General features: G+C 41.2%; 1 protein-coding gene across 7 annotated transcripts in view; it reads left to right on the forward strand.

Annotated features, from left to right (window-relative positions):
* Positions 1–26,665, forward strand: part of SYT1 (synaptotagmin 1) — a 560,022-nt gene that overhangs the window by 462,122 nt on the left and 71,235 nt on the right. For all 7 annotated transcript variants that reach the window (XM_090042587.1, XM_090042589.1, XM_090042586.1 and 4 more), the window contains one exon: positions 11,674–11,791. In XM_090042587.1, coding sequence (XP_089898713.1) covers positions 11,674–11,791 — 118 coding nt within the window. The remainder of the gene's footprint in view (positions 1–11,673; positions 11,792–26,665) is intronic.

Raw genomic sequence — 26,665 nt, forward strand, 5'->3', positions numbered from 1 at the left:
TTACTCCTGTGGTCAGCATCTACATGTGTGTTTAATCACTGTTAATTACCTTCATTACCCCACCATAAAAATAGTACTATCCCACAACGTATTATCAATGGTGCTTTACTCCAAAGCTAATTAGTCTACTCCACAGTTGTGCGCATGTGTAGATAAGCATATGCAATACCTAGGGGAGGCACAGGGGGAGGGGCATGTGCCCCCCCCCGAGATTGGCCACTGCCAGCATCTGTGGGCAATCGCCACTTGCTAACCCCACCCCCAGCCATCAACACCGCTGTGGCCACCTGCAGGCAGTCCCCACTCAGCCCACCTTCACTGCTGATGTCACCGCAGCCACCTGCACATGGTCACCACTTGGCCCACCCTCGCCACTGATATCACCACGGCCTCCTGCAGGTGGTCCCCACTCACCACTGCCACGCCCCCACCAACAACACCACCACCACCTGCGGGTGGTCACTGTGCCCCACCCCCAGCCTCAGGAGGCATGAGTCATTCATGTAAATAAGGCTACTGTGTTGGTTGTGGGCACAGTCTTACTGATTGATTTTAATCTACCTCCTGAAACTGGGGGCTTGTTGATTATGAAATCTCAATAGCCTTTTAAAGGTATCTTCACAGCTGGAGGAGTGAAGGCTGCCAGAGGTTCGGGAACATTTTGCAGAGTTTACTGGAAATTATAAATAGTGTTACTGCTACCCCCTGTCCACCCTCCCCTTCATCTCCACCCACTAAGGCTGTAAGGCTATGATGAATGTTACATGTTTGTACAGCCCCTAGCACAATTGAGTTCTGGTCACTGACTTAGATCTTACCTGCTACTGTAAAACAAAGAGTAAATAGTAGCATACACAGTGTCAATTTGGGTGTGTGCAAAGGAAAACTTTGATCACATGAGTTCTTAGGCTTTTAGAACCAAAAAAAGAAATTAATTACAGTCCTCTGATACCGCCTGACCCTGTACATTTTCCTCTAATGCGGTGTAATTTCAATCTGTATTTTAAAATCTCTGATTCAATCACTTTTTGAATCCAAGACAATCTTTGGTAGTAAGAACTGCATTAACTAAGCATTAAAGAGGACATACTTATTACAACTGATGTTTTTAAATCAAGCAAGAGCACTGTAGCTTCTCTTGTCCTGTTACAATAGGACTAAGATTATCATTGGAGTGGCTACAATGCACACACAATTTTGCTATAATTATGGAATAGCTTTGCAATTTGACTTCTAAGAAAGAGGGAAAAAATCCTTTGAATGTATTACACTTCCTCTTAATGTTGTACTTGGACTGTTCACTTGGAGAGGGGCCTTGTGACATGCTATAGTTAATAAGTTTTCCATGCTGTCAAAAGTAATAATATTAATGTGCCATTCAGTTAAATTAATTTCGTTTTGTGCACTGGCCTGCATAAACGTGAGTGACATTTAGAAATATGATCAGGCAGAAGCTGAGGAGAAGCCAAGTGGCAAAACAGAATGAGATGCAATCATTAGAGCATAAAAGCCAGCTGCATGCTTTTGGGGCAGGCAAAGAGTTACACAACTCCACTCCATCACGCTTTTGAGGTATTAGTTTAGTTGTTCTAATTCATTTCCCTTTCTCCCTCCCATCACCTCCATCTCTTATTTAGCAACTACATTTTCCCTGTTTAATTAGGAGCTCAGGATGTTTGGTAGCACAGCCCCCTGTTTTGAAATGGAAGTGCCTATTCCTGCTAATCTCTGATTTCAAGTGCCTTGCCTCGAGCCACAGTCTGCAAGAGGCAGTTGATTGTAATAGCTTTTAAAATGATGACCGTGAAGTGGTATTTTCAACTCATAATGACAGTGTTTACTTGTTATATTTCTTCTGCTTTAAAAAACCATCAATAAAAGGGCTTTCTATAAACAGTTAAAAATGTAGTGAAGAGTATTAAAAGGAGGTGACTGATAGAGCATGACTCATAAATATTATGAGGAAAATGACTGGTCCATGTTGTTGCCAGACTTGTTCAGCTCTGATTTAGCAGTACACTAGAGAGTATTACATTATTGGGATATTTTAAGAAAAAGGAATATATTAGTCTTCTATATATTTTTCACTGGTTTTGATATTGTAGTAAGAAGAAGGGAGCCGTGGAACCAGGTCACAGTAAATTATGATATAAATTAGTGAAGTCAGATTTTAAAAAGATGCTGTGTCTGTACAAAGAAGCTGCCACACATGGAGTTCATTTCTGATCTTTCTAACCTAGGGCAAATTGGGATGCAAGTAATAGCACAGGTAGAAAGGAATAAATAGGTGCCAAAGGAGTCAGGAGAGTTAGAGTTGTAGCAGGAAAAGAAACCAACAGGAATGCCAGGATAAAGCAGCTTCTCTTTCTTTCTTACCCACTTCTTCCCACTCACTTGGCATGTTGTCTGTGCCAGATGGATGATCTTGCTCTTTCCATTATACAGGTTTGTCATTTACACCAAAATGTACTTCCCTTTATCTCCACTCTTAATCCTGACTACTGCTTTCTCACTTATAATCCATAACTGTATCCACAAAGGTGTCATGAACCTCTTGGAGGTTCTCCCAGTCTTTGAGAATGTAGTGAGGATGTGACGACTGGACATATAGTCCAGGTGCCAGTACAATGAAGCCAGGAGGTATTGTATCCATTGAGAGTAGAATATTATTTTGGACCATAACTGGGTTACTCCCCGTGAATAAGATCTTTTCCCCTAAGTAACATGGTGCAGTGCTCTCTAAATCTTTTCGTTATTTTGAAATATAAAGAAATGTAGCTTGTGCAGTTGTGAAGAAAATGTTCAGTGCTGGTATTTGTCAGCATGCTACACTGGAAGCTGATTTTTGGGCTCAGGACGCAAAATATTCTTAGCTCTGAAAGAGCTATTCCGCTTGTTGTCCTCTATGTTTCCAAAGCTTATAAATATCCATTTCTATAATCAGGCTTGTGAAAAGACTGTGGAAAAATCCGGCATCCTGATTTACTTTCACTAGTGGCCTTACCCTAGAGTTAGTTTGTGGGAGAATGAGCAAAGTAACACTTGCAGAGAACAGCATGGGGCAGAGTCTGGGCTCTGTGAATACATAGTTGTGTTGCTATTAAATCACTTCTGGCATCCTCCTGGTCCACCATGTGAACTATTATTGTTGCATGTGATTCTTTTCTTCCATCTTCCTGCAGCTCTGCCAGCACTGTTTTTGTTGCAGTTGAGTTTCTTTTGAGAAGAACATTAATACACACAGAGTGTTTCCACAGTAATGTTCAAACTGGTTCACAAACTGACATATTTAAAAAAAAAATTCAGAGGAAAGGCTGACATCCTCTCTTGCACACTTCCCATCTGAGAGGCACAACAGCTGTCTCAGGTATTTGTGAGGGTGAGAGGAAAAAAGGACATACAGGGCCTCATGGGCCCCATCGTCCCATTTCGTAGAAAAACCCATGAGAGAGGAAAACCTGCTAAAGAAAGTCACCGTGGTCATCATGGAGAATTTCCTGCTATCAGCCACTCTGGGAGAGGGGTTTGTGAGAATCCAAAAGCAAAAGTTGTGAAATCACCTCCCAGGAACATGGGGCTTGTGGAGGTGGGAAATTTTCTTTCACCCTGATAAAACTTGAGGCAATTGGGAGACTGATCCTCCACAAGCCTCCCGCTTCACTTGGAGATATGCTTTCCCAGAGAGCTTTATAAGGTGTTGATGGGAACGAATGAGCAGTATTAACTCCCACTGGAAACATTACCTTATTTCCACAGGGATACCGTTTCACAGAAGACTGACTGATCACTATTCCTCTTCTTCTGGTCACTTATGCAACCCAAACGCGCCCAAACCTACTACTGCAGGTTGGAATGGGAAAGCCACACTGCCTTTAACTGTTCTGCCCTTTGGCAGTTGTAGGATCACTCCCCTACAACTCCCCTTTCACAGTTTGGGTGAAATTCCAAGGCAATAAGTCCAGTTTTGTTTTGTGTATTCAAACATCAACTTTTTGTAATTTTCTGTAAAGGTGTGGGGAATTTCACATGCTAAAACAAGGATGGTAGTCCTAAAGATTCTGTAGTATAAACAGGAGTGACCCGCAGAGGCAGACCCAGAGGCAGTATAGTGGTGTGGCTACAGCCCCTCTTTTGGACTGGACCACACCTCGGAAATGCCTGAGGACTTTGTTAAAGTGTCCAAAACAAGTATACCGCTCCACTATTCATCCCCCTTTTCTCTCCCCACCACCCTGCCAGTATCTCACCCACTGACTCCCAATTTGCATCTTCACTGACTGCCTGCCTTGCATGCATACCAGCCCAGCCTCTGGCTTCTTTACTTTTCATCCCATCCAGGAAGAGCACACACCAACAGCAGAAATTTCAGCCTGACAAAGGGTTTTAAACCCAAAAGCTTGCTTAAAATTTTTTTCCGACTATTTAAGCGGGTCTTATAAAAGATATCAGATTCACCCAACGAATCTTGTCTGCCAAAGCAAGTGGGAATCCCCACTTCCACTATGTACTCAGTTACATCCCCTTCCCCCCTACCCTACCTGCTGCTGCTGCTTTCCTGTTGTTGGGGAGGATGGGAGGGGGAGATTCAGAGCCACTCCTGCCTGCTCCACCCTGCCACAATGCTACGTAGGGACAGTGAGTGGCAGCAGTGGTGACAATGGAAGTGTGGGGTTCCCCCCCCCCGCACACCTGCCCTCAAGGGACTGGACAGGGTCATGGAGCTAACCCCCTGCCCATTGCTGCTACCGCTGTCACTGTCCCAGCCTGGCTGGACTGGACAGGAGTGGCTCTGACGATTCTCCTACCTTGGCAATACTGGGGGAAGCAGTAGTGGGATCAGGGAAAGCGGACTTCAGGTGATATGACTGTGAGCATAGATGGGAAAGGGAGGTTTCTTACCTGCTCTGGGAACCTTAAAGAGTCCCCAGAGGCTCCCACAGCACCGTCTGCCTTCACCAGTAGGTGGGGGATGGGAAAGAGGCTGGGAGCAGGGGTGCAGCCACCTCTGCAGCACAGGTTGTTTTTCCCCCCACTTTGCCAAATCCTGGCTCTGCCCCTGGTGACCTGTACATACTCTGCTTTTCTCAGTACCTCATTAGGAATCTATTTTAAAAGGTTGAACACAACTACAGAAGAAATGAGACAAGAATCAACAGACAAGCTTGAGCCACTCAAAGACATTTCTATATCAATAGGGCTTAAAATAGCTTTTTTTTAAAAGACAGCAAGAGTGGTCCCTGTGTTATTAAAGACATGAATTCACTTCTGTTCTGCTCAGTTGCAGTCTCTTTAAATATAATGACATTATGAAGCTGCCTAGATGGAAGGAGCCCTCTGATTGGCAGTTGGGCATACTAAGGGAATAGGTTAATGCCTGTGAACCTCACAGTTGGAAGTTTCTAACACTAACGTGCAGTTTTCATCCAGTGATCAAAGTCATTTACTAAAATAAATTATTTATACATACACCAGAAAGAAATTCGTAATAACAATAAGGCCCCTCCATGAGATAATCACCCTACCAGAAGCACTCATCTGTACCTCATAGCCCTGCAGGGGCTTGCAATTATCTCATGAAAACCACACCTCCTGTGATTGCTTTCTATTGCTTTATTGCAGTGCTGCCACTTACAGTATTTTGTCTAACGAATATTTCAAAAACTTATCAAATAAAGTACAGTGCACCTGAGGAATAGAAAATTGGATGCAATAATTTACCCCAGAGATGATTCTAAAATGTAAAAACATTCAGGGAAAGCATCTATACAGATTTCAGTAAAAAACCTGCATAATAAATGGTACTGAAAGGGCTTTTAAAGTAGTACCTACATCCCACCCCCAAGTTATCTGCTGCAGTGGGCCTATCTGTTAATACAATCTCCCAAATAGTGCTCTGTATAAAGCTTGCCGGTCATTGGTGGAAAACTATCTGTTCTTGTTGTGCTGGCTTCTCCTCCTTGCTTCCTGCAGCTAAATTGCACTAAAGAAGCTAAAAATGCATTAAATACCTTCCTAGAATTACTTTGCCATGTAAGCAAATGCAATACTTTCACAGAAATGTTATGCAGTTCTGAATAGAGAGAAGGTTATCCTTGTGAGAGATGACAGTCTGCTTGTCAATAATAATAATTTTAGTTGTCAAGTACTGGAAAGCCCTTGGGGTGCTGAACAACCTTCAAAATGCAATTTCTCATTAACCCTTACCCAATCCTATCACCGCAAATTTACACAGAAATGGGTAAATAATCACAATCAAAGAGACAACAAGAATGGAAGTGATTTAATAATGCCCTTGGGGAGTGGGGATGGGTTTGATTTTTTTTTTTAAGTGGAAGAGAGAAAGCGGGCTGGATTTCAAAGGGAAAAAAGTTTCATGCTGATGGAGCTACCCAAGCAAAATCTAGATCATCCACTGGACTCAGGTGCAGTGATGGACCCTCTAAAGACCAGGTGGAAGTTGGGCACAAAAATCTGTCAAGTAGAGGCTTCAGAAGGAGGTCTCAAATACAACCAGGGCCAATCCCAGTCAGGGCTTTCTACACCATTAAGCCTAATTTGACTTCAGATGTGAATTTAAAATTTGGAGAGCTAAAAACATTATTTCATTGTACAGTTAGTAAGGACTGGAATCCCCTAACTAAGAGGCTGGCAATCTTTTCAGAGCATAGGGCAGCAATAACGCAGCCTGGTGCTTCTGACACAACTGCTGCCACTGTGCATGTGATCTAGTACCACCATAATGCCCCACTAATATCCAGGCTTTGCAGGCTGGATAAACTTGTTTGGTGAGCCAGATTTGACCTGCAGGCTGGAGGTTGTCAACCACTATCTAAACTAGCCCTCTTGATCCAGGAATTCTCTTTGATATCTGTACATAATTTTGGAAATGGTTAAAAATTAAAAATATTTTGAAGTGCACCCCAGCAACCCAGTGCAGAGTGGGTAAGGCCTAATTCTGCATTGAGAATGACACAGGCAAATCCCTGCATATGTAGGGCCACTCTGGAAATAAGCCAAGCAGTTCTTTATGTATGTGCAAAGTATAAGAGTTTAGTATGACCCTGTGGGTAGCATGCCTGTTGTACAGCCAGAAGGTTCAGGTCCCACAGCTGGATGTGTGTTCATATCCAGTGTTGAATCTGAACTGATTGGTAGAGCAGTACTGTGTTCTTTGAAGCACTGAGGGAGCAGACTGAGGAGGACTGTAATATAGGATACGTAACATATAGTCTAACCACTAGGGATCACGTTTTCAAAATTGCTAAGGCCCAGATTCACAAAGGGATTTAGGAACCATTGATTCCATTGATTTCAAGAAGGGAAATGGGATTCAAGCTTCCAAGTTATTCCATTTGAACCTTTTATGTTAAAGACCAGATATTTACAGGTGTTTAGGCACCTAATGGTGCAGGCAGGCACCTGCTGAGATTTTTCTAAAGTGCCTGTAACAGGGGGCCTTCTCAGTGCCAATTTAACTGTGGCCCACCCACCTGTTTCTGGGCTGACTGCCTGCCTTCTCGCCTGCCATGCCTTGTTGTCAATTAGTTAAATGATGTAATTAAGTGGGAGGCTGCCCATTTCCTGACCCAATGCCATGAGGTGCTATCTGCAGTTCCATTCCTCCCCTACACCGCAGCCCAAGCCTCACAGATGGCATCTTGATGTTATCATCATCACCAACCCCTGCACTGGGCCCCAGAATCCTCCTAATTGAACCCCACCTGGATTCTTCTCCTCAGGTGGTCTCATCCACCTTCATACTGGGCAGCATAGCTCCCTGAACCACTTCCCCTTCGGGTGTGATCCCCCTAGGACCTTTGGTTACTAGTCCTGGCCCAGCTCCAAGCCAGTTGGGACCCCAGGCCCTCAGCTCTTGGGCGTTCCTTGCTGTGGGTCCCTGGCCCTTTGACCCTTCCAGTCCTGGCCCTAGCATGGACCAGTCATGGGAAGTCCAGACAGCGTGGGTCTATGACCTTTTCTATCTCTCCGGGGATCTACCCTCCAGACCCTACAAAGGGGTAACCCATCCAGTTGTGGGGGCTACAGGTTAAGGCACCCCAACCCACCTTTCACTGGGGTGGTAACTGGCCTGGCATTTCCTGGGGGCTCCTGCACCACTGAGAGCCCCACCAGGCCACCCACTCCTGGCACAGTGCAGTTTTAGGTCATGCCCAGGACCAGAAGCCTCCTGACCATCCCCTACAGCTCCTCTCTTACCTCCAGATGATATCAGCAGCCCTGCAGCCAGACAATGTTGTTGCCTGGCCTCCAGTATCAAAACTGCCCTGTTTATATGGGCAGCCGTAGGTTCAAAATGGCTGCCCTCATCAGGCACCTGGCAGCTGCTAGCTCCAGGCCCTTAAAGTGGCAGGCACAAACAGTGCCCTGCCACAGTGCCTCAGCTCCTAAATTCTCTTTGAAATCAGCAGGAGTTGATCATCTAGGCACTTTTGTAAAACTCATTCTGCTCCTATTTGCTTCTTTAGGCACCTAAATAGCTTTGAAATTCTACCCAGAAAGTTTCTAAGTACAAAATACATAGGAGTATTTACATGCATCAAGATGTGCACAGGTGATTGTGGGGTTTTTTAAAGCACCTAAATAAGTTAGGTGCCCACATCCTCTTAAGGTACTGACAGAAGTGAGGTTTTGTCACACAGTCAGCTCCCTGAAGCCCTCTACAGCCATGCTGTGACAAAAGTGCATGTTTAAAAGTGGCCAATTGTGTGATAATCTGAACCCAAAGTGGAGTGCCTTCATTAACTGAGGTGGGGGCAGGGGGCTCCAATGCACTCACTCCACCCTTCAGCACAGGTTAGACAAACCCCATTCCAAGCTCCTCTCCTCCTTTCTCCACACTCCACACTAGTTGGGCAGTGCTAGCAGAGAGAGCGCAGACATGCAGCCATTCCAAACTGGAGCTCAATTCCCCAAACCCCTGGACCCAACAGCGAATATCTATTGGGTCTGGGGATTCACTGTAACTTACTGCATTTCCTGTGAAGCACTGTGAGTTATAACGGGAAGCTGCACCTCTCTCAGTGCCCTTAATTTCAAGGCAACCTTAGTTCTGGTTTGTAACTAACTTCTGAGTGCTTGATCTTACAAATTTAGTAATATCCTTTAACATAACTTTTGTGCATAAAATTTAACCAGATAATCCATCAATGATTTATTTTTTTATGCAAGACTCTCCAGTGTTTCCTAGGTGGTGTTCTGTCTGCAGACAAACAGTAGGCTGTGTCTCATAGGAAGCTGAATGCAGATTTACAAAGCACAATAACTGAATACTGACTAAGAAATCAGCAAAACCCCACCCATTGTAGTTAAACATGACTGCAGCATACAAAAGGCATCCAATGGATATAAGAATAGCATAGATCAGAAGTGGATTATAATAATGCATCCAGTATATTATATCAGATAATGTCACTGTCATTGTAAATGCATTCCTTCTGAATGTACTATAGAATTCCCTATGAAAAAGAGAAGTAAAAACTGCCCTTGCACAAGTGTGCAATTAAAATAAATAATCATCAAAAATAGATCTTGTATGATACATGTAATAGAAACAGGTAGTATCCTCTGATTATTTTGTCACCCTTGCTTTTTTTTTTTTGCTCCCTGTCTTCCTCCCTATCTCTTTTCATTGCTTCCTATGTTATAGGCATAGGCTGACCATAGGGAAATCATCCAGGACACTGCACCTAAACCAGGATGTATGGTCACCCTATATATACAACTTAGTCCCAGGTCTAAAACAAGATTTGTGTATGGCAGTCTTTCTCCAATAAAGACTGACAGTGATTTTAGTGGGATCCTCCATATGAGTAAGAGGCCAGACATGCAGCTTTTTTGTGTAATTTGGTCTTTATACTCTCAGGCATGGACTTTTCCCTTTTGATATGTCTGTAAGGTGCCAAACGCATCCAGGGATCTCTAGAAATTTATTACCAGTAATGCTCCCACAACTTCTTAGCGGAGGCTCTGATCTGTCTTCCCCTTAGATTTTCAAAGCTGACCAGCTGCCATGTCCTCACTGTGTTCCAGGTTTTGGGACCAGGTGCACAGCTGTTTCAAAAATGGCCAATTTGGATAAAATTGTTTATCCAAAGGTTTGGATATCCCCCAAAACTTCCAGACAAATATGCTTACACTATGCCGCAAAGGAACGTGGGGTAGGAGGGGGAGCATATCTTCTCTTTGCTTCCCAAATTAATCATGGAATTAGATTACGTGCCATAAGGAGTATGCTGCTTTTTGAAAGAGAAGCAGTAATGACTGAAATGCCTAATTGAAATTTTTAGTATAACCTGATTCTTCTCTTCTCTAAAGCAACATAGATAATTCCCTAGAGGTACCACTGTGTATGAAAGAGAGGAGACAGCAGATCTAATCCTCTTAATGATCCTTTCAGGGCAATGTTTTTGTTCATTTATCTCCCCTGTATCGTAAAGTTGAGATGCATTTGTCCTTACATTTAATACAAAGTTTCAGTAATTTTTTAGAGTAATTCAGTCTTTCCTGAAGTGCCAGCACATTCTGTACAGAATGTGTTCAACATAGAGACAACACATTTTGGGGAGGTTCAAGGGCAAAGAATGTGCTTCCAATAGCTCAGTATGTGCAAAGGGTCCCACTGAGCCTTCCCAGAGCTGGCATCTAATCCTGGGGGTCAAAAGAGGAGACAGAACTACTTTAATGATGACTGTGTTGTTTTTATGGCAAGACATAATGTGAATTACTTCACTTTATTCTTCGACTGCCATCAAGCTCCTGATGATTGCATGTGTGTTAACTGACTAAAACACAGCATGAGCAGCTAAAAGTATAATTCTGCTGTTAGTGTTATAGGGCAAGCACAATCTCTGGCTCTACACTTGTAAGGTGAAGTGCTGAGTTTATGCAACTTGAATTGCAGCCAGTGGAAGTTAGGAACGCTCATCACTTTTCAAAATAGCTCCCAAGGGCCCTTAACAAACATGGTTGCTGCGACAGGGGTCAGCTTGTCCAGTTTTTTAAACTGAACATCTTGGGATGGGCTTCACATGGCCTTGTTGCACACTAATTTCAGGCAGCTCCTGGAGCCCTTAATCGCTGGATTTTCCACACGTTAATACTTGAAACTAGTTTTAAGCACTTTAGGCAGCTCAAAGTTATACCACTCCAGGGCAGATTTATCTTTGATCCATATTTCCCAGCTCACGTTCCATTAATGTGGCCATTCCCCACAGATGAGCCACCCAAGTTGAAGTCCTCCACCATCCCAGGGTTCAGTGTCTCCTCCCTCACCCTCCTGTTCTGCATGGACAGACTTTCCACCCTCTGAACTCTACTGCTCAAGGGACAGTTCTGGCACCAAAGCCGTCTTCCCCTCCTGCCCCTGCAGGGTGTGACTTTCCCACTCCCAGGGATACAACCCCATGCAAAATAGCCTGCAAAGCACATGCCAGCTGAGCAGGTCTCAGGGCACAGATGGGTCCAGGAATGGGGTCTAGGGAGGTGAGGAGGGAACAAGATAGGAGGCTGTATTGGGTCCCCGTGATCTGGGGCTTCCTTCCCAGGACAGGGGAAGTAACTACCCCAAAAGTGCATTCCATTTTTTATCCCTAATTTATTGAAAAAATACTGAACCTGATTAAAAATAACATATTTCCTTCTTTGTTCTCACAGCAAGAGAAGTTGGGTGATATCTGTTTCTCCCTTCGCTATGTGCCTACTGCTGGCAAGCTGACTGTCGTCATTCTAGAAGCGAAGAATCTGAAAAAGATGGACGTTGGTGGCTTATCAGGTTAGTTTATGAAAGTCTGCCTGTAGCAGAGACTGTTCATCTGTCAGGCAGAGGAACTGCTTTTTCATAACAGCTCTCTCCCTTTGAAAGATAAGTAATCTTGCTCATATTCTAAAATGAATTTTGCACTTGCTCAGTCACTGAATGGCTGTGTGTATGAGAGCCCATGTGTAACTAAGAGTATTGCATTATGTATTGCATATGGGACCTAGACAAGAATTAAAAGACCTGAAGAATTAAATGGTCAGATGACATTGCAACTCACTGTAATTTCACCCTTTTCTGGTGCATGGAGATAAAAAATGGATTATTTAAGGGGGAAGGGGGAAAGGGGCAATATAAATGCGCTTTGTATTATCTTCTAATCTCCCAAACCTCATAAGTAAACAGCAACACTCAGCAATACACAAATACTGCATTTTTCAAGTATTTACAACAGGTCACTGTAGTGAAGGTAGCAGGTGACTGTTTTATATTTCAAAGGCAGGATTGTGTCTGGCAGATGCACGAGTGCAGGAGGGACACAGGGAAGTTTTTCCGTTTTTTCCTCTCCTCCATGTGATGGACAATCAAAATGTTAGATTTGAACCTGTGGGAGTAGTTGGATTGCTTTCTTCATGTAACTTAAGCCCATAATCTCCTAAAAAGTTTGCAAAAACTATAGACCCAACTTCCCCTCCATACCAGTCTCCAACATTTTGAGTTGCAGTCTTACATTCTCCTAACAGATAATTCAGTCTGAGCAAGGATTATGTCTCTGTGAAGCACAGTCCATCCCCAAAATGCCCTGGTGCTGCACATTGACTTCTGTGCCCAACCATGTTTAAAATACAGAATCTAGTACTTCTCAAGGAGAACAGTGTATAAATTAGAAATTAGCTTAAATCAAATTACCTGCTATTAAATAGTGCATATTTTACAAGGAGATACTTGTTTTATTTACTTCATGTTTAGGAGAAACTGTTGGTGCTCATCTGTTTATACAGGCTCAATGGGAATGAGGTTGTTTCTAAAAGTAACTCCAACAATGGAAACCTTAGTGCTATCAATAATAATAAGAGAGCACTGGAGAGTATGCCATGGGAAATGATCTCTAATTTACGACAAGATGATAGACTAAATGAACTGTCAGATTTTGGGTCTTTCTTGTCTGTAAATCTGTTAGTAGGTACAAATGCCAAGACATTAATATAGAATCAGGAACTTCCTCAAAGTTTATCTGGACCAAATATTTACTGCATTTAAGGAACCTCACAAAGTAAGGAGCTGCAAGTTCCTCACAGACTACTGTACTCTTGGTTTAATCTAGGATTTTAAAAGGCGGGGGGTGCAGATGGTGTGATACATCATCAAAAAACCACAACATATTTTTCTTCAGTTAAAAAGAAACTAGAGGCTTTACTAATATGCTAGGTGCCTAAGGTTATATTGTTCAGTTTAAGATCAAAGCAAAAACAAATATAATTTTATTAGAATGTGCATTAATTTGCTATATCATATATTATGTATTAAAAAACCACAACAAACTAGGCCAAAATAATCAAAAGATGTTGCTTCATTAGTCCTGTTGTCATTAGAGTGAAATGTTTATCTCTTTCATAAAACAAAATGTAGCCTTCTTCAGCATCTTGACAGTGCAGCCAGTGCTTCACTAAAAGTTATTTCCACACCTCAGTTAATGTTCATCGGAGTTAACATTTCCATACCTGAGTTTAAAGGCAATTCTTGGACTTATGACAAAATTGGTTCCTGAAAACTGTGTCTTAAGTCAAAATGTTGCAACTCGGCACCTATTTTATAACAATGTTATAAATGGGGGATTGGTTCCTGAAACAAGGCTCTATACCCTATTTTCACCAAAAATAACCCAGAATTTTGTAGTCAGTCAATTATAAATGAGTAATAAAGCTACATTAATGTATTTATAATGTACATAGCAATCATATTGATTTGGAAGGACTTCTTTGAGGTGACTTTACTGAACTTTTTGAAGGGCTTTTGGCTGGAGTCTTCTTAGGAGTCTTGACTGCAGGTTTTTCTACAGTCTTGTCTGCTTTCTTAAAGAAAGTGTCCAAGGAAGTTTGGACAAATGTTCTCCAGGGAGTTGGGTGACACAGCAAACTTGTTCGCTGGTGTGGTATCACATCAGATCATGTGTTGTAAAATTGAAACTGACATCAGAAAGTTGGAACAGGGTGTCAATTTATAAATGTTGTAAGTGCAAAATGTTGTAACTCAAAACGTTGCAAGTTGAGGACTGCCTGTATGTTTTTAGCTAGATTTAAAACAAATCTGAAGAGCTGTAAAATAGGAACTGGATTACAGAAGAAAAGATAGCTTGATTAGTGGAACATTAAGACCATTATAATGGAGAGAGAGTCATTAACACTTGTGGAATGAAGAGTTTAGAAGAATCAGGTATTTTATAATGAGACATCACTTTAATTGACTCTCTCACTACTGCCTGAAATAGAAATTCTGATGGTACCTCCAGGCAATTTGTTTTAAACTTCAGGTGGACCAGGAATGAAAGGAGGGTGCAATTGTTCAACTGCAGTTGCACCCTCATTGTACTACTTTTTTACTTTTGGTAAGCTTAGTTGCTTGAGTTTCCAAAGTCTTTTGGTACAAGGCAATTGATATCCAATCATTCTTGTCAGTCTCTTCTGAATAAATTTCTAGTCTTTTAGCATCTGATTTGAAATGTGAAGACAGAGCTAGGAATGGTCTTTCCAATGTGTTCTTCAGTACTAATTGCAAGTATATGCTATCAAGCATCTTCTTTAAATCTTATGTTGTTGTGTTCTAATGGATGATCAGATTCATATCATGGGTGGGGTGGGGGCAGGTTGTAGCATAGTCTTCTGATTAAAGCTTGGCACTGAGAGCCAGGATGTGTATTCTAGTCCAGGCTGCACAACAAATTTACTCATATTGGAGTAGGATTACTAAACTGAGTAATTGCATTGGAACAATGCAATTTCTCAGTTTAGTAATCCTACTCCAATATGAGTAAATAGGACAATCCATGCAAGAAGGCATGTGCCTTGGCTCCTTCATTTGTTTGAAGAGAAAAGGGGAGATGTAGGTAGAGGGGAGAACAGTGATTCCAAACAATCGTTCTGTAAATTTACACACAGTAATGAATTAAAAGCAAACTTCAAATGGAAGATATAAATAATACCTTAGAATGTGAGTATGCAGGTAACTAAAGGGACAAATGCTCAGGGCATTTAAAAACATTTGTAAGGGGAATTTAGCTTCTGCACTCTTTTTTGGGACCGTGTCCTTTAAAATACATGATAACCTCTCAGAAGCAAACAAACCCAACTGGTTCCAGCAGCTCTAGTAGGAATGTAGAAGTCACTGCTAGAAAGGATTGGCTGTGCAAATATGAATGTCTTGCTTAGCCTATTTACTTGGAGCCTTTTAGAACATGGTACTTAATTTTGGAGTGAGCTCTTTAAGGTTCTACAAAAAAATTAAATAAAAAATTATCAAGATCAAAGATGGCAGTTAATTATATTCCTCCAAGCTTTTGATTATTGTCAGTTTTCAAGCCATACTTTGAGATCTCCTACAAACAGCATTTAGTTTGGCTGATACTCATAAGTGGTAGTGAATACAAAGTTTCTGATATAAAAGAACTAGAGCTGCAATAATGTTGTTTTAAATATATCCTATCAAGCATCTTGATAGCAGGGAATCTCTCTCTCAAATAAATTGTGCAGGGGCAACTTCCAAAACAAGCTCCAGGTCCTACCACCATTACTCTTGTTTTTTTTTCATATCTTCCCTACTATTCTCAAAGGAAGTTATTAGTCAATGTAAGCAAGCATAGCAGGATTTGATCCCAACAAATAGAAGGTAACCTCAGTACAAGTTTAGTATTTTTTCCCCCAACAGCAAAAATTGTTTTACATTTGCTAAAACTGAAAGTTGTGCCTCACCGTGGAGGTGGAAGAATGTGAGCAATCAGTACAATTGCAAACTGAACATTACCAACATTCTGAAAAGCACTTACTGTCATCAGGAGGAGGCCATTAACAGGAGTTGGAAATGATGTAGGTGTCACACAAGGAAAAAAAAGAATCTTAAAACTTGGTTTAAAAAAGGAAAAAATGATGCTATGATTCAAGTTAGGAACATCTTTTTGGGCGCTTCCAGATTTGGAAAAAAACAAAAAAGTGCTTTACTTTCAGCTTAGCGTGCCCCATGCCAAGCATAGTGCAGGCCCAAAAGAGGCATCAAGTTAGTTTGATCCAGCTAGCCTAATATCTGTTTAGATCAGATGTTTCAGCGGGGCTTTTTGGCACTTTTATCTAATAGCTGATTAAACAGCTTTAGATTAAAGTGTCAAAAAGACCCGCTGAAGCACCCAATTTATGCAGACAGTGGGGAGCCGGGTCAAACTAATGCACTGCCTCTTCTGGTAAAGCACTGGTTTGGGTTTTTTATCCACATCTGTCAGTGCTTTCCAGTGGCGATGCTTAGGGGTGCACAGGGGTGTATGTGCACCCTCTGAAAGTGCTGGTGCACCCCCTGAGCAGCCATGCTTGCCACTTAAACGATGGGTGGGGGGGCAGGCAGGAACACCAGTGACCCCCCTGCAAGCACTGACCGTGGAACGGAGCACCATGGCACTCCCAGAACCAGCCACAGCCACTTCCGGAAGCAGCCGCATTGATCGGCTCTCTCAGGATCAGCCACACCACAGGGGGGACTCCCCTGGTCAATGGGCTTGGCCACGGGGGGGGAGGGCACCTCCCTGGTCACTGACTGATCACAGGGGGGGCATCCCCAACTAAGGCAGCACCAGTTATCCATGGTGCCTTCTGTTATCCCTTCCTGTTTGGGAAAGGGGGCCAGCAAAGGAGAATGTAGGAAAGGGATGCAGCATTATTTTACACCTGATCTTTTCTAGAAGAGTTTAACTGCATTGCATCCACAAAGAAGAAGGAGAGAAACCCCTGAAGGAATTCTGACATAGGCCTTCTGGGCTACCTTTACTACATGGAGAAATTAGGCAGTCTGTTTCCTCCCAGTGCTGCCCCACACCTCTTGGGCACTCCTGCTATTCTTGGTATTCAGCAGGCAACCCCTATACTGAAGCACTATTGTTCCCCAGCCAGCCCCATCAGCATCTACCCATACATGGTAAATAATGCCGCCACACTATAGTACTTGTATTTACAAGTATTAGCCTACAGCGGCATTTATTAGTTTACTGCAACCTAATAGGGCCTTACCTGTAGATACTTGTACTTGTAGAGACTTTACTGCAAAGCTAATTAAGCAGCTCGTCAAACAAATGTCTCATGTAGATGCGCCCAGTTAAGCTTCCTGTTGTAGTCAGTAGGATTTAAACGTACTATAATTTAAACATATGCTTAAGTGTGAATTTGGCTGGGGCTTAAATAGCATTCTTAGTACATTTCCTTATAGTTCTGGATTGTAATACTAGTGATATTTTATACTTCGTAGTCAATTTGAACATTTAATTATTACTGTAGTTGCAAAAACGAGCCTCTTAAGTCCAGTGTTTTGAAGCTCCACAAATTGTAGGCAAACTAAAAGCAGGCAGAAATTACTTCAGAAACAGACAATAAAAGACAACACCCTAATCATCAGATTCATTAGATTCCTTGTAACAAGCCCAGATCATGCATTTAAGCAGTAAACTTCCAGGTCTTGAACTTAATCACATAATCAGGCAGCAACTAAAGTAAACTTTGGCTTGAAAACTTGAGCTGCTCAGCCTGAGCTCATCAAGTCAGCAGAACAAGTGTGAATTACTACCCTTGGTAAACAAGGGCCTCTGGCAAACAACTAAGCACGTTTTAAAATGACATTTTAATTATTTAAATTATTTTCAAATGCATGTTTAATGAATCCAACATCTGGCAGGTGTTAGGTGGACACATTGGCTATGGAAAGATTTTCTTTGTTCAGTATGGCTTCGCTTCAGGGTTTTATAGGTAAAAATGCCAAAAGTGCTTCTTTGTGCTAATGAAGGTCAATGAGATTCAGGCTCCTATGTTGCCTCGAAACACCTAAAATCTGCACATATGTTTGACAAGTAGGAAAGATTTCGAAACTGCCTTGCCACTCAGTACTGCCCTGCAGATCATAATATGACCTGTGGTTTATAAACATGGACCCAAATTTACAATTCTCTCCATTCCCATACAAAAGCAGGAACTACCTACAGTACTCCAGTATAGATTTCCTAGCAGCAGGATGGATTCCTTTAAATCAAAGTGATCTAAATCACTAATTTTTAATCCTGATTTCAAATCAGCAAGCAGGATCCCTTGTCTCAAATGGTCTATTTAATCTTGTTTTGCAGAGGATTTTATTTTCTCTCTGTTAGGTAGCCATTAAAGCATGCTAATTTGCAACTAAAACAGCCCTTACACTAAATTTAGCATTTCATATTCCTAACTAAAAGGATTCACTATACCTGTATGCATGTAGTTAAACAATTCCGTAATTTAACCCAAATTCATTCACAATCTAAATGTTTATTCTCTTTTGTGTTTTAGATTTGAATGAAAGGACACTTTCCTCCTTTTTTAACTCCCAACTTTAAAAGAACAAGGCATTGATGAATTGAATCTGTTGAGTAATTGAAATGAAGACAATATTCTCTCTGAACTTTCAGAAGAGACTACTGCTGTTTAGCCCTCAGCAAATCCTGATGACAGATGTTTAGCCAGTGTCTTCCACTTGTTCAACAATCTGAATTTCTTTCAGGCTTTGGCAGCAAATGCATGCTTCCAGCACAGGGCTTTTTACGATTACAATTATTGTAATCATTTATAGTAAGTATAGCCCATAACATAGCTTGTTATCATTTTAAATAGGTTCATTTTTAAGGGGAAAAAATGCACTTCATGGAAATGAAAAAATATTTTAGTTAAAAAAGGTTTTATAAATCTTATTCTTTAAAAAAACAACTTTATTCACTCCACCTAGCAAAAGTAAAGTCTGTGTGGCAAGTTTCTCTGACACCCCTGTAGTCTGAGTATACTTACTGGCTGCAGCATGCTGCATTAAGTACTCCCTTGGAAACTGTTGCTGGGTGATATAAATTATGGTAGACCCTAAAGTGTTGTCATCTATACTAGGATCAAGGCTTGCAGAGGAATTGGAAAGAAAACAAAGTTGTAATTGGATCCCTGATGGACGTATGCTTCCCCTCTGCTAAAGCAAACAGATCCTGGCATAGCAGAGAATAGTCCATAAGCCAGTCCATTGTATTTGAAAGCTAATCTCAATATTTATGGATTATAAATAGAAAATGCACTTAGATTTTCAGTACCTTTTTGTCTGGAAAGCAAATATTATAAACCAAAGGCATCCCCAGGGACCAAATTATATTACAGCAGACATAAAGCAACAGTTTTCTGCAATTAGAAATCTATTTTAAACAACACATTCACATTCAGAAATGCTTTGTGTTATGTCTTATAAAAGAATGTCACTGAAAAGAAAAGAATAGAGGGAGAATTTTTAAAGAGATAGTGAATGCTCATGAATTATGCAAGTTAGAACTTTCATTTTAATAACTTCATTAAGGCATAAGAAACCTTAAAAGCCAGCTAAACATGAATATAATATTATGGAAAGGGAAATACATTATGAATGCGCTGACCTTGCTACAAGCCATACTGAAAGAATAATTCAATAAACATTATGGGGAAAGAACAGCTTTATTAAAGGGAAAAATAAACAATAAATGGCAAGCACCACAACAGCTACATACCCAATTATTCTAATCTCCTAAAATCACCTCCTCTGATCAGTGCCAGAAGGTATAGAAGCAACCCAGCTATCCTGGGTTTTACTAACACCCACCATATTGGACTCTATGCTGTAACTCACTGTTTGGCAGAAACCCAGGTAAAATATGAATACAGCCGAAACAATTATCTCAATCTCCCTTAGTTGCTTGATGTCTGGTAAATGCTGTTTGAATCTGAGCACTTGCACTGGAGATAGGATCAAATGAAAATGGCCAGGTGTGTCACTTTTTCAGCACCTTATTGAAGTTCTCTCTCCTGCAGTCATCAGGATATCACCTGATGATGTCTTCCCTGCCATTATGTAGGCAGGATTTTGTCTGATCCAGGACTTTCCCTGATCTGCCACAGCTGAGTTAGTGCTATTACCAAGTGCTAGCGGGGTCTAACAGAACTGGTCCCTCCAATCCTACTTAGTTCCATTACTTTCAACTGATCATCTTCCCCAGGTGGAGAATTGAGAAAGCTTAAAAAGATTCAACATTTGTACAGCTAATGACATCCACACTGCAACACAATTAGAAATCTGAAATTAGCCCTGGGAATGCCTCACAATTAAAAACCTCATTATTTCAGGGGCTGTGGCACCTAAGGTTTCAAAGATGTTTTCCTCCTGGGTACATTATTTTACAATTGCCCATACTGGAGTATTTTTGTACTGTTAATGGAGCCATCATCTGCTACAGGCTACTGTTCACAACAGCATATGAATCAATATGGACCATCAAATACAGTAATTCTTATGAGGAAGAAACATTATTTCAGCAAAGTCAAATAGTTCTGCTGTTTCTTCTACTATGCTTAGGGTGAGAAAAGATGCAAGAATGCTCTGACACCTGTAACCATTGCTCTCAGAAGTTTGAAACAAGCTCTTTTGTACAAAAAATATGTATATGTGAATTCAGAATTCATATACAGTAGCCATTTGAACAGCTCCTTGATTTGAGAAGAGGAAGAGAGTTAATTTTGTAGGAAAATCCCCTTACTAATACACTTTGAGCAAGGGTAGATTGGATCAGCAATCAACGAAGTGAGTCCTGTCAGCAATTAATAATCGACTAACTGTTCACTGACAGGACTCACCATGTTGATTGCTGATCCAATGTTACTTAGACCCTACTAAAATTGGAGAGCAGGAAGATATATTTCCTCTTCCAGGTGCTAATTCAACCATCTTTCCAATACCCATTTTCAAAAATTACCTTAAAGCATTTTCTAAACTTTGTATTTTTGCTTAAATTGTATTTTTTTTAATTTAAAAATTCAGTGCCCTGGACATGTATGAAGGCTATATAAATATAACATATAACTTTTTATGGAAAATGAGGTGGTTAATTCCCAGGGTTTTGTGAACTCTACAAGAGCATCATAACAACAGAAGCAGCTGGGAAATAGATTTACAAATGCTGCAGATTCAAAAATACTGTAGCTAGTGCTGCAGTCCTGGAGTCCTTGGGGCAATTAGTCAAACAGAGTTGCACACAGGCTCTCCAGCAGGTTTAATTTATTTTTAATAATGTTGAAAGCTGTTGCACTTGAAATGCTGACTGAAAAGCTGCTGCCTGTTTGTTTTATTACAGTCGAGAAGAAACAGTTTAAAAATGGGAGCCTAAATTTAGAAAAGAACCAGCATAAAAAACATCTGCTTAAAGAGATCTTTCAGACCTACACTTAAATTTTAACAGAAGCTTGAAACATTTAGGATTTTTTTAGAATCCTTTAAATTCCTGATAAGTAGAGCAGCACAAAACAATTATTAATATTTCTGTGCAAATGAAGTTCTGGGGAACCTATTATTTTCTGGTAGAGGAAGACAGAAAACCTGACCATTTATTACATGCATTTCACATGCATCTTTTCTTGACTAAACCCTGAGTAGGCAGGGCAGGTGATTAGTGTCTTTTCTTTTGTGCATGGTTGCAATGTATTGGTTTCTTGTTCTGTTTCCAGGAGGGTAACTACTCTGTGTGTGTGTGTGTGTGTGTGTGTGTGTGCGCGCGCGCGTGCATGCATGTGCATATGTGCATGCGTGGGCACGTGTGTGCATCTCAAAAAGAAAAAAAACATAAATTTAGATCCTTTATTCTGAATCCCCATTGTAGTTAGTGGGAGTTTACTGTGACAGCAACTACATGATAATACACTTACAGCTTATAAAAATTAATGGTTTTTCACCCGTTCATTGCTAGTTTGTATAAAAATGATAGGAAATCAGGTTAAATATTCCTGTTTCTCTGCCACTATTACTAGTTTAGACACATACTCAATCAGAATGATGGTTGTTTATCGGTTGAGTGACTGGTATAAAGTCATCTTTCAAGCAATGCAGGGAAAATGTGCACCTGTCACATGGCAGGTTCTCCCTCAATAGCTGTGAGATTAGATCACTAAACAAATATAAAACAGCATTGTCCCTCATTTCAAGACATAGATAAGTCCAAATCACAGCTCTCTGTTTCCAAGGTTAAACAAAGATATACATGACATCCTTTGCTTCTTTTTTTTTTTCCTTACTATAAATGTCCCCTTTTGGGGGACATTAAGAGAGCTACACAATGTCTTCTTTGTTGAGTCCAGGCACCCTTCCTGCAGTTCCCCTATGAATATCAGATGGATTCTGTAAAGTATCAAACCTCATTGGCATTCTCTTAGCAACTTCACTTCTCCTGGCTTGATTCCGTAACAATCCAGACATGACAAGGAAACAAAAATGTTGTGAGTCTTAGGAAGCCAAAATATAAAATTGTTGTTTGCTTCATCCCAAGTAGGTTGCTGGTAGAGATGAAACAACAAAGGATATCATTAACTCACAGTATGACTTGATTACTCTTCTTCTAATATAGCTGAAAAATCTCAGGCTCTTCTTCCAGATGTTCTCAACCTAAATCTTATGTGTGGTAGGGGGGAAAAAACTTAGCATAGCTCATCAAGGAAGTAAGTTACTTTATGTGCATTCACCTGGACTTCCTCAGCACTTAAAAGAGGAACACTGGGGGCTGGGCCAGAGGTTACTAACCAATGGAAATAAAAATATCTCTATGTTGAATTTGAAGATCTGGTATTTGTTTAGAGCATGATTAGTGGACTATCAAAATGGACTGGGTAATGTCTATGGCTGGCTGCTCCATTGGGGCTAGTTTTCAATTGCTTGGCTTCTTATGTAAAGCTAAGAAGTTTTCTACGAAACAACAAGTATTTTGGTACCTTGTAATTTGAACATTAACTATTGGGTCTACTACTTCATATAAGCCATACAGCATTAAGTAAATGTAAAACTCCAAGACATTTAGCCTCTTCCAAGAATCTCATGTTTGCCTTTAGCAACTGGGAAACATTTGCACAAGCAAGTGCAGTGGAAAGATGGCAAAAAGGGTTAAATTAAAATAAATTATAGTCATTCTCCCTGTTCTGATTAGAAAAACTAGGATTCTTCAGATACTTTAAAAAGAAAAATAGCACAAGAAGATATCCAGTTTTCATATGCAGATATATCTTTCAAGCAATGCAATGGTGATGAAATATTTTATAGTCATTTGAATAATCACTTGGTATAAACAAATCTGGACTAAGATTTTTAAACTGCAAGGCCTAAGATAGTCACAAACTGGGGTAATATACCCAGTAAGTGGCAGATTCCCCCCAGGATGAATCAGGGCTAAATCAACATTGATTTAGATAAATTGGCATATGGCATATTAATCCTGATGATCTTTCTAGATCTTTCAGCAGCTTTTCATACAGTTGACCATGAAGTGTTGATAAAGTGTTTACATGACCTGAATCTGTTCCTTGCATGGAGGACCTAGAGGGTGGTGATGGGTGAGTACTCTTGCCTGCTCAGGAACTTGTTTTCTGTTCTTCTACTGTGGAGTCTCCCCAGGCTTCACCTTCTCACCATTCTGTTCAATGCGTATACAGTAGAACCCCATTTTACACATATTCAACTTGCCCAAATCTTGCATTTACACAAATTAATATTAACAGCTAAGCAGAAAAATGCACCCCGAGATGCGCGTCATTCGTGTATATACACGAGATGCGCAGACTGAGTCAAATGAAGTTACACACAGCTTGGGTTCCCAAGCAGGATTCTGGATTCAGGATTCAGCCTCAGTGTTGCCATTGTGTTCAAGATGAGTGCTTCTAATACTGATTCTACAAGTGCTTCCACGTCTACAAGGAAAAGAAAAGCTATAACTTTGGGAAAAAAACTTGAAGTTGTGAAGAGGTACAAAAGAGATGAGAAGACAAAGGAAATTAGGTGTGCTACAGGGCTCAGTGAGTCAACTCTCCATACAATTAGGGACAATGCAGAGAAAAGGAGTCCTGTAAGAGTGCTACATGTTTATCTACTGCCCATGTTTCATTGACAAGGTCGGCTATTGTGGAGAAAATGGAATGCATATTGACAACATGGATTGAGCACAAGAATCAAGAACATGTGCTGCTTTCGACCCAGGTGATTCAAGCAAAGGCACGCAGCATTTATGAAGTGTTAAAACATGATGATCCTGAAGCCAAGCCATTAAATGCAGGTGCCAGATGGTTTGATAGCTTTTATCATGGATTTCATAATCTGAAACTGACAGACGAAGCAGCAACTGCTGATAAAAATGCTGAAGATACATTTCCTTCAATCCTACAGGCTGCCACTGACGAAGGAAGCTACTATCCAAGGCAAGTTTTCAACTTGGATGAAAGCGGACTCTTCTGGAAATGGATGCTAAGTTGCACGTTTATCTCAGTCAAGGAGAGAACTGCCCCTGGGTTCAAGGCCATGAAGGATCGCTGCACACTGCTGCTCGGAGTGAATGTAGCTGGCAACTTCAAGCTCAAACCGTCGATGGTTTACCATGCCGAAAACCCTCAGGCTTAAGGGTTATGCAAAGGGACACCTGCCTGTTTCTTGGAGAGCCAACCAGAAAGGATGGGTTACTGGATCATTGTTTGAAGATTATTTTTCCAGTCTGGTGCATTTGGAATTGAGGGCTTATTGTGACAGGCAAAATCTGCCTTTCAGAATTCTACTGCTTCTTGATAATGCTCCAGGACACCTACAAGCGTTGACGACCTCAGTGAGAACATTAAGGTGCTGTTCTTGCCACCAAACAGAATGTCGCTCATCCAGCCCATGGATCAGGGCATTATTCGAGCTTTCAAAAGCTATTACCTACAGAGGACCTTCAAGAAGCTTATCAATGAGACAGAGTCAAAAGAAAAGTCAAAAGTCAAAGAATTTTAAAAGGCAGTTAACATCAAGATGGCCATAGACATCATCAGAGATTCCTGGAATGCCTTAATGGAGTCTGGAAAAATATCTGGCCTGCTGTTGTTAATGATTTCTGAGGCTTTGCTGCTGATGAATTTATCAGTGATGTAAAGCATGAGATCATTGAGAGGCTAAGAGTGTGAGCTTTGAGCAGGTCGATGAGAAAAACATGGCTGAGCTGCTTGATTCCCATAGGAAGGAACTCTCAAACGAGGATCTTCTTGAGCTGGATAGGGAGCACCATGAAGAGGAAGAGCCCATGGAGGAAAATGAAAGGCCCGCCCCACAAGTTCTCATGATGAAAGGCATGGCTGATGCATTCAAACTTTTGGATGGTTACCTAGCCTTCTTTGACAAAAATGACCCCAATCGTGAAAGGAGTGCTAAGGTTGCCAGGCTGATGAAGGAAGCTAATGCCTGCTACACAGAGCTTTACAAGGAGAAGTGGCGCTGCAATCTTCCTTGGACAAGTTCTTTAGGAAGTGGGACAGCACTACCTTGACTCAATCAACTGACTCTCAGCCCTCCACTTCTTGGGGAGAACCAGCCACTTCTGGGGGACAGATATCACCGCCATCTTCTGATGTGTTCAACCTGGATAAAGACTTGGTTCCCCATTGATGGATGGATTGAAGATTGTTGCATGTCCATTTTGTATTATTTTATTATTTTACTTATAATGTAAATAAATAAATATGTTTACAATGTGTTTTTGTAACATTTTTTGTAAAAAAAGCATTGGTTGAAAAATGTTGTGTTTGGTGCCTTTGGTGTCATAAATGTGAGGTCCAAGAAACGCAACCCCTCACTTTTCTATTATTTCCTATGGAAAATTCACCTCGAGTTGCATGAATTTATGATACATGAGGTTTCTCAGGAATGCAATATATGCATAAGTTGGGGTTCTACTGTATGAGGGCCACCTCCTCGGCAAATCTATGCAGAAATTTGAAGAGAGGTGACATCAGCATACTGATGGCTCTATCTTTCCTTCTCACCTGATTCAGGACCCACAGTCTTGATCCCTTCCCAGTGCCTGGTTGCAGTTGGGGTTTGGGTGTGGGTAAACCATGAGATGAATCCAGACAAGACAGAAGTGATGGGAAGTGGACAGACCACTGAAATGATTGGGACATTTATTATTGATGGGGTTCAGCCTTCTCTTGCCACTGAGGTATATAACCTTGGGGTATTTCTGGACCTTCTACAGCACCTGGATCCTCAGGTGGCAGTGGTGCCTAGAAGCACCTTTCACCAATTCCATCAGTTGAGAAGGCAGTGACCTTTTCTTTCGGATTCAGATCTGGCCACTATCATCCATGCCTTTGTCACCTCAAGGCTATCACCATCAAAGCTCATCCAGAAGCTGCAGCTGTTGCAGAACATGGCAGTCTATCTTCTGATTCAGTGGATTGCCATGAGCATATATCTCTAACTCTCCAGACTCTGCATTGGTTTCTGTGTGAACTTGGAGGTGCTGATTTGGACCTGTAAGGCACTAAACAGTCTGTGCTATATTTACATGAAGGACTCCCTTCCCTCTTATGTTCCATCACGATCCATAAAGTCTGTCAAAAGCAACTTCTTGCACCACGTCTGCCTGCTGAAAATGCTTGGGAGGTTATTCTTGTCAGCTGCCCTTCAACACTGGAATATCCTCTCCTCCCAGAAGTCTGCCAGAGTGTGAACCCTGCACCACTGGAAGCACTGTAAGATTTAGCAAGCATTTAGCAAGCAATCCAGTAAGCTAGGTTGGGATAGTGTTTGGGGGATTCTGTTTTATGTTGATACTCTGTTTGC

The sequence above is a fragment of the Crocodylus siamensis genome, chromosome 4, assembly GCF_052110815.1.
Source record: "Crocodylus siamensis isolate JL-2025a chromosome 4, ASM5211081v1, whole genome shotgun sequence".
Classification (NCBI taxonomy): Eukaryota; Metazoa; Chordata; order Crocodylia; family Crocodylidae; genus Crocodylus; species Crocodylus siamensis.